The sequence below is a fragment of the Charadrius vociferus genome, unplaced genomic scaffold (genome assembly GCF_000708025.1).
Source record: "Charadrius vociferus isolate BGI_N301 unplaced genomic scaffold, ASM70802v2 scaffold259, whole genome shotgun sequence".
Taxonomy (NCBI): Eukaryota; Metazoa; Chordata; class Aves; order Charadriiformes; family Charadriidae; genus Charadrius; species Charadrius vociferus.
Window position 1 is genome coordinate 5,320,494 of NW_009661368.1, and position 8,824 is coordinate 5,329,317.

Genomic DNA, 8,824 nt, shown 5'->3' on the forward strand with positions numbered 1-8,824 from the left:
GAAAGAAAAAGAGAGAGAAAGGGGTGACCATCTCTCAGGAAGGCTTCAGGGAACATCCTCAGCTCTTTGTTGAGCATGCTATCAAGCAGGAAGCAGACAAGAGACATCCAGCTACAAAGAAGCTAATGCAGTCAAGGCATTTCAAACACGTACAGCGGCTGGCTTTCACGGCTGACATTTCAAACAAGGGCTGTTAAACTGCGCTACGGGTTGATATTTAAAGACACAATTGGCAAAGGGCACGCCAAGCTGCTCGAGACCTCGGGGGTGGGGAATATTGATTGGCGAGGGGAATCGGGCTGGAAAGAGCACTGGCTCCGAGCGCGGGGCTGGGTGCTGGAGCAGCGGGGCAGGAGGGACGGGAAGCGGGCTGGGCTGAGAGCACTGTGCCGTGGCGGGCACGGCTTCACCGGGACGGCTCCTGCTGCCGGGCTCGAGGAGGAATACTCACCTGGGCACGGATGGAGAGGGAGCGCCTGCACGTAATTACATCTCCAGCACATGCACGGTTAAACATGTGGGAAGCTGGACAAGAAACATCCCAACTGCAAGGACCCTACGATCTGACCTGCGCTCTGAGGGAATACAGAGGATGGCAACGATGCTCCTCAGCAGCCAGCAGTTACAGGAGGGGAAAAATAACCACCCTTGCAGGTCCAGGGAACAGCACCACTTTCTTCAAACGCCTCAGAATTCACCCATCTGATCAGCTGAGAGTCGGGGAGAGGCGCCCCCCGCCACCCTCTGGGTCAGGAGAGGCAGCCCAGGGCCAGCCTGGACCGCAGGGACCACAGAAGTACCTCGGACTGGGGCCAGATCTGAGCATCCAGGTTTTATTCGACCAGCTACAAAGGCCTCGCTGCGTCCCCACGGCCGCCAAAAGGCAGTGACATCAGAGCAACAACCGTGACATTTAGATGAAGCCATTCAAGACAGGAGGATAGGGAATTGTTTGAGACGAAAAGCCCCATATTTGCCGAGCGCATCTCGCTCGACACGCGTCCCTCCATCCACCTCGCTCCTCTTGCGAGCGCAGACCCGCAGAGGAGCTGACGGGAAACCGCAGCAGCAGGAAAAGCACTGGCACTCCAGGAGTGTAAACAGATTTTTTTTCTTCTTTTTTTTTTTTTGCAGGAAATATTTTCCAGACATTCTGGCAAAGGCATAAATAGAAACCACAAGCCTTAAACAGAACGTATAAATGTCTGTGGCTGTGGTTATCACAGAGTTATTTCTGGAGGTCAGAGTTACCTTTCCAAACTTGCTATCATAAAACTACTAATGCTTTCTTGACATATTATTAAATACCTGATTTTTAAGGTGCACAAAAAGGTCACCTGTACTGAGTGCCACTTTGATTAAAGAGGAGAATCACCGGAGAGAAAGAAAGTTTTATATCTGTGTGTATATACATATATACACATACACACACGAGAATATATACATATATACATACACACACATTAGTCTACTCTCTGATGTTATTCCTGCAATTTTTTAAAGCAACAGACTTCTCTCCAGGCTAAAGAGCACCTTCCCACCTGGATCTCCAGACACCCAGGGAAGCTTATACTGTCTGTACCGAAATGTCAGACCCCATGGTGTTAAACAAGCAAACAGAAATAAAATAAAACATCCAGTTGCCGTGTCTAGGAAATGAATGGCTTAAGCAGAAATAAGTAAAGCAGAGCCTTTTTCCGGCTCATCTCAGGTATTTTAAAAGCTTGTTTTATGCCAAATGTAAATTTTAGGGTTACTTGAGTTAAGTGTCTCCATGCAATGATGGAGATCTAAATGGAAACCTATTTACAGTAATGCATCCCCTCTGCTTCCTACAAAAATACCTGGAAACGTAGCTGGCTGCTTAATGGAAGCAAGACAGCTAAAGTCCCATCTGGATCCACACGCTGAAGAGGTTAAGTAAGTCAATGTATACTTTATAGCATCCACCTGCAGATACCGAGAAACCGGAAATCCTGCTGGATTAGGGCAGAAGTATTTCCTCGGTCCCCAAATAGTTGGTGTATAATCTTTAGACACTGCAGGGAAGCGGGTACCTCTGGCCACGCCGAAGCCATGAGGTGCCATCAGGATGACGGCCGAGAGCCTCTGCGGCGGCGAGGGACCCGGGGCGCCCACCACCCCTGAGCCGCTTCGTTTAACTTAATAACTGATGTTTAGCGACGTTTAATCAGCAGGGATGGAGAGCGGCTCTGAACAACCGTTCGCCTTAGAGGATGAAGGGAAATAAAAGAGAATCCCAGGACGCAAAGCCCCCTTACTTCTTGCAGAGATGGGGGGGTCCCCGGCTAACAAACCTGGCCCTGCCCCAGCTGCGCTCAGGGCCGGACGGATCCATCCCTGGTCCCGGCTGGTACCAAAGCTCAGGACAAGGCGGCCGTTCGTCAGCTTGGAGCGTGACGAGGCCGTCCGTTACGCGAGGTGTCGGTCTCGGCGGCAGGGCAGGGTTAAGCCAAGCAGTGCCTGGCATTGGAAATGCCTCGGGCTGCACAGACAGGACAGAGTGAGGGGCTCTTACCTGACACTGAGTTCACGCTGCGGCAGCAACACAAAGACACAATGCAACCGGTATTAAGCATTGTCAACACCAGGGTCGTTTCAAGATAAAAGAAAAGGAAAAATAGGAATATTTTCCTGCATTCCCATGTAGCCTTTTCCCCTTCTTCCCCTCCCCAGGTAAACGAACCCACCCCACCCCCCCCTCGCCAACCCCTCGCCTCTAGCTCACAGCAACGCTCCGGGGCTCAGCGGCCGTGTTTGCTCGCTGCCAGATCCCAGGGGTTGGGAGAAACAGCCATTTCCCCCCTCCTGCCCTGCGCCCACAGCCGCCTGCCCTCCTCAGCCCCGGCGCTGATGATGCTGGAGCTCCCATCCTCGCTCCTGTGAGCAAGGAACCAACTTCCCGACCTGCCAGAGCTTAGCACTGTAAATGCCGGCAGTCAGAAAGCCCCGACAGCGGGATGCTCCGGGAAAGGAGAACCCGCCAACGCGCCTTTGCACCGGAGCGGTCGCTCCTGAGCGGGCATGGGAGGCACGATGCTGTCGCAGACCAGCTCCCGTCCAGGGGCCGAGCAGCACCGGCCGTCTGGGAGCTCAGAAAGGCCTGCAGGAATCGAGCCCTTTACTTTCAAGTTCATCCACCTCCGCCTCATGCTCTTTCCACCTCCCAGGACATCGCCCTGAGCATCGCCACGACTTAAATATCAAAGCTACAAAGGTGGGGCGGGAGAGGGCTGTGCTGCTCAGGGAACAGCAACACGCAACAGGGTCATGCGATCCAGGGGTCCCAGGCTCAAACCTCTGGTCAGGACTGGCCCAGGACACACAGAAGAAGACTTGTTAAACTCAGTGATGGGGAAGTGATGGAGCACGTGCCTGGATCGGGGCTCAGGCTGGGCCTCCAACACGACAAGACTTTGGGTTTTGAATTGGAAAAGTGGGCTCTTGACTGGAAAGACTGTGCAGCAGTGTCTGCAGGGGGGTGAAGAGGAGAAGCCAGAGCCAGAGAGCTGAAGGGTCGGAGGGTTTGGGGCGATGACGGCCCCGTAAGGGCTGCGGGCAGGGAGGGCGCATCACTCGGATCGCTGGAGGACGGTTGGCTTGTCCCCAGATGACTTGGTCTCCCAGGGAGGGATGGAAGCCGCTGCTGGACCGCAGCTTGCCGAGGAGCCTTGCGCTAACCAGAGCAGAGGGACGAGGCAGTCTCCTTCGCTGAAACGGAGGGAGCAGGGCTGGGAGGAGTTCATGGGGACAGCCCCGTGGCTCACACGCATGGAGGGAAGCCGGGCCTTTCCCACCTTGGCACCCACAGCCCTGCTTCCTGCAATGCCACCGCTGCACCGTCAGGGTTGACCCCACCATTAACACCCTGGGGACCCAGGCAGCTCTTACCTCTTCCAGCTGGCTGTGGACATGCTGAACGATCAGGTCGATGGCCACTGTGTTTCCACTCCCTGGAGTGAACCAGAAGCAAAAGTGAGACAGTCCGGTCAGAACCACATTGCCCGTTTCTTCCCCAAGTCCCCCGCGATGTTCACAACCACACCGTGCCCCTGCTTCCCCTTCCCTACCAAAGCATTCTCCAGCAGGAGATGCTCACGCTATTATTAAATTCTTATTTAATAGTCTATTATTGAATATCAAGGCCAAATGCAAGGTCCTACACCTGGGTTGGGGCAATCCCAAGCACAAATCCAGGCTGGGCAGAGAACGGCTGGGGAAAAGGCCTGCGGAGAAGGACCCGGGGGTGCTGATTGATGAGAAGCTCAACATGAGCCGGCAATGTGCGATCGCAGCCCAGAAGGCAAACCACATCCCGGGCTGCATCACAAGAAGTGTGGCCGGCAGGGTGAGGGGGGATTCTGCCCCTCTACTCCACTCTCGTGAGACCCCACCTGGAGTACTGCGTCCAGCTCTGGAGCCCCCAACATAGCAAAGACGTGGACCTGTTGGAGCGGGGCCAGAGGAGGCCACAAAGATGAGCACAGGGCTGGAGCCCCTCTGCTGGGAGGAGAGGCTGAGAGAGTTGGGGGTGTTCAGCCTGGAGAAGAGAAGGCTCCGGGGAGACCTTAGAGCCCCTTCCAGTGCCTAAAGGGGCTACAGGAGAGCTGGGGAGGGACTCTGGATCACAGAGTATAGCGATAGGATGAGGAGTAGTGGTTTTAAACTGGAAGAGGGGAGATTTAGATGAGATATGAGGAAGAAATTCTTTCCTGTGAGGGGACGGGGCTTGGAGCAACCTGGGCTGGTGGGAGGTGTCCCTGCCCAGGGCAGCGGGGTGGAACTCGATGATCTTCAAGGTCCTTTCCAACCTAAACCATTCTATGATTCTATGATCTAGAAGTCACCTCTAGCTTTTAAATCACTAAGCTGCAGGAGCTGGTAGGGCAGGAGACTGGTTGAGGGAAAAGTGCAGACTTTCCCCCAGGAATCTGCTTTCGGCCGGTGTTTGGAGACACTCGGCTGGAGGGACCTTTGTTTTGGCATGGGACAGCCACTCTTCTGTCCTCACCAGCCAGAGGGCAGTGGGACTGGCCAGCAGAGCTGCGGGCAGAGGGACAGGGTCTCTCATGTCCTGCTCAGGACTGAGCCTTGGGGCAGCTCGGGGCAGCCCTGGGCAGGTACCTCGGGGCACGACGATGTCGGCCAGCCGCATGGTGGGCTGGATGTACTGGTCGAAGGCGGGCTTGACAAACTTATTGTACTGCTTGATGACACCCTCAATGTCACGGCCACGCTCGCTGATGTCCCTGCGCAAGCGACGCACCAAGCGGATGTCCGAGTCTGTGTCCACGAATATCTTCAGATCAAGGAGCTGGAAGGAGAGGGGAGGGAACAAACCCCACCAGGTTAAGTGTGTACCTCCAACAGACCTTCTCCACCAGCCACAACCAGAAGGCTGAGCCCTGCGCACAGCACAACACTGGTTTAACAGAGCTCCGCTCAGCTCTGCTCCAGCCTGGAGGGAGCTCTTGCCTCTGCAGCCCTTGAACTTGAACCTGGCTGGCAGCACAGCTGCCGCAGTGAGTCCCTTGCTGCCACTTGCCCCTTGCTCACATGCCCCCAGAGACCTCTCCGGCTCCAAACCTTGTCTCCACTTCTAAGCAGCCCCAGCACATTGCCTGGATGTTATTCAAGAGCGAGGAGGAGACAAGAGAAGTTAATGCCCGCGGCACAGACCAACAGGCTGAGCCCAGGAGCGCTGGCTCGTTAATGCTGGAGGGGAGCCAAGAGAGAGGAGAGCGGGGATGCTCGGAGGAAACTCCTGGGGGATTTACCCAGCTGTCCACTGGAGGTCATCGTTGCTCCAGGAAAGTGCAACCCAAACGCTCGCTTGGCAGGGAAGAAAACTTTCTAGACTGAGTTTGGCTAAGTTTCTGCACGGCTCACTCCCTCCTACAGCATTTTTCACGGATCCAAAAAATTCCCAGCAAAGCCTGAAGTGCTGGATGAGGCCACCCTAGAAACACCAGGCTTTGCCCAGTAGAAGTACAGCAGACTCTGCTTCTGCCTGTGCCAGCTGTGGCATGCAGCACTGAGGTGGGCAATTTCTAGTTATATTTCTGCACCACCGCTGCCAGGGACCAGGTCACCACTTGGCTCCTAGCTCCTGGGAACGAATGGCTGAGATCAAGATCTCTGCTGAAACGCTTGACCTCTGCTGGGAGCTCTTTCCCCGCGAGAGTCGAGACCTGTTTCTCCTGCGCAGTGAAGTTCTGCAGCAGCTGGTGTAATCTGGAAGAGAAGGTCATCTCCCTGCTGCTGGACCTCAGGAGAAAGCATGCTCCCACTGTCTCCCCCCAGCTGGTGGAGGGCTGGTTTGTAGGGGTGATGCTGAAGCACTGTGAGAGGACAGGGTCCCCTCCAGAGGTGCACAGGGCACCTGGGACTCTCTTTGTGCTCTGATATAAGGCTGCAGAAGAGGGGGCTGCAGCACTTGCGCTTGTCAGGCTTCCCCAGAACCGATTCCAAACCCTTCCTCACCTTCAGGAGCTCCTTGTCCGCGAACGCCATGATGCCTTCAAAGATAATCACGTTGGCGCCATATAGGGTTTTCTGTGGAGTCAAAATGGCTGCGGTTAAGACACAGAACACATGCTCAGAGATGCCCCATCCCAAAGAATCTCTCCGGGTTGTTAGTGACGGCGACAGCTCACCCGAAAAATGTGCCCTGAGCCAGCCACAGAGCAGAGGGCTACTGCAGGACTCTGACTGCAAAAGGCTGAGGGGTCCAAACGACACCTCCCTCTCCTACCTTGGCAGTCCCCCCACCTTGTCCCACCCCCCCCCCAGTGTCCCGTACCCATTCCTTCTTCCGGCTGTGGGTGGTGAAGTCGTAGATGGGGATCTTCACGCTCTTGCCTTGCTTCAGCTTCTTCAGGGTGGCGATGATGAGGTCAAAGTCAAAGGCATCGGGGTGGTCAAAGTTGAAGTCATTGCTGGCTGCCTGCTCCTGCTGCTGCTTGGTCAACACCTGCCCACAGAGAAGGGGTTGGTCCACGTGGCCATCCCACCGGCAGTCTTCCCTCCCCACTGCCATGCCCAGCAACCTCTCCCCCTGCCCCAAGAACCGTCTGAAGGAGAAACCCTGAGGCTGTGGCTAAATCTACATCGCGTTTCTCCATTAGAGGGTTATGCCAAGGGCCACGGCAGCCCAAGGAGCCTGGCCAGGACAACACGCAGCCTCACCTTGTAGAAGGAGTCCATGGACAGCAGAACCACCCAAGGGACATCAAGAGCCTCAATGATCATGGTGGCCACCGTGGTCTTCCCAGAGGCACTGCCTCCTCCCAGGCCTGCCAGGGAAAAAAGGGATGAAGCCACCAACCCCACACTCTGCCTTTCCCAGCACAAGCCCAGGTACTGCTCTCTTGTACTAAGTTGGAGGGATCTACAAAGAGGGGGATCGAGAGGCGCTACAAGAGAGAGAGATTATCCTTGAAAATGTCAAACGGCACGTACTGGAACTGCCAGCAACGTGCACAGCAAAAGCTGGGAAACCCTTCGTTAGAGGGTTGTGTAACAAGGGGAGAGCTGGCATGAGAACCAGCCTAGACTAAATCCCTGGGAACTCGTGACAACCCAGGCAACAAGAGTTGAGGGAACAACCGGCAAAGATTGTGATCTGCCCCAGTGCCTGCAATAATCCATCACCTCCAGCTGCAAGCTCTCAGCTTCTGCCCGACCCTACGGCTCACCCAGTCAACGCTGGACTAACCATGGGGACTCTCCCCGCTCCTGTCCGGGCTGAGCAGCTCACGACCCGGAGACTGGAGCCAACCTCAAGTTTCCAAAGAGGCTGTGGGGCAGGAATCCCCCCAAGATCTCCTGGAGAGCCACCGGGCAGGCAGCACCGACGCTGCCCGTGCTAGTCTTCCCCGGCTGAAGCACAGAAGTGGGACAGAGCTGCCTCTGCCTACCTATCACGAAGGCCTCTTTGGACTGTGTCCCGTGCTCATTGTACCACGGTGGCCGGCCAGCTGTGTAGATGGTCCTCTTGCTGGTCCGCAGCAGGGGTGGCTCCGACTTGCACTGGCTAGTGGTCCGCTTTCGGGGTGGTTTGGTGGAGCCCACCGCGGGGTACAGCCGGTCTAAGGATTCGGCACTGCTGCTGCTGGGGATGGGGAGAGGAAGGAGTTCGGTTACCGGCGGTGGGGAAGGGTCCCCGTTCCCGCTGCGTGGGATCGGGGGTCTCCGGGGGATCCCCCGCTGTGTGGGTGAGGGATGCAATGGAAGAGGGGGAGAGGCAACCGCAGCACTGCCGCAGCACCACCAGCACCCACACCTCTGCCACCCCCGGGGGATCCCCCGCTGTGTGAGTGAGGGATGCAATGGAAGAGGGGGAGAGGCAACCGCAGCCCTGCCGCAGCACCACCAGCACCCACACCTCTGCCACCCCTGGCCGCGGCCAACAGCAAGAAATCCTCCCGCAGGACTACATTTTAACCGGGAGAAGGTACAACGCAAGCATCGCCGCCTACAGCCTCAGTGCTTGGGGAATGTCTCCGTTAAATAAACACTCCAGCGAGCTCTCAAAAGCACCGAGGGGTGTTATTACAGAGGGCGACAACCTGGCCTGACATGCCAAGGGACCTTGCTGGGGGATGGAAGCCAAACACATGCGCTATAGCTCAACTGTCCTTGTCCCCCCCCCATGCATAATCCCGTTCCTCTCCCCACTTTGAGCACTCCACTCCCACCCAAACCTCTAGTTCTCCCACCCTTTAGGCTTGAACCCCCTGGGGACAAGCCTGCAAAGCCGCAGCCGCGCCGCCCGGCCAGCACGGGGATGGGGAGGATTATT

At 56.2% G+C, this 8,824-nt stretch overlaps 1 protein-coding gene across 1 annotated transcript in view; it reads right to left on the minus strand.

Moving 5' to 3' along the window:
* UCKL1 (uridine-cytidine kinase 1-like 1) overlaps window positions 1-8,131 on the minus strand; it is a 15,010-nt gene extending 6,879 nt beyond the window's left edge. Inside the window, exons 1-7 of the mRNA XM_009893427.1 lie at window positions 7,941-8,131; window positions 7,210-7,316; window positions 6,824-6,994; window positions 6,505-6,576; window positions 5,146-5,335; window positions 3,913-3,974; window positions 2,540-2,556 (exon numbers count right to left, since the gene is read on the minus strand). Coding sequence (XP_009891729.1) covers window positions 2,540-2,556; window positions 3,913-3,974; window positions 5,146-5,335; window positions 6,505-6,576; window positions 6,824-6,994; window positions 7,210-7,272 — 575 coding nt within the window. The 5' untranslated portion in view covers window positions 7,273-7,316; window positions 7,941-8,131. The remainder of the gene's footprint in view (window positions 1-2,539; window positions 2,557-3,912; window positions 3,975-5,145; window positions 5,336-6,504; window positions 6,577-6,823; window positions 6,995-7,209; window positions 7,317-7,940) is intronic.
* Between the last annotated feature and the right edge of the window lie 693 nt (window positions 8,132-8,824).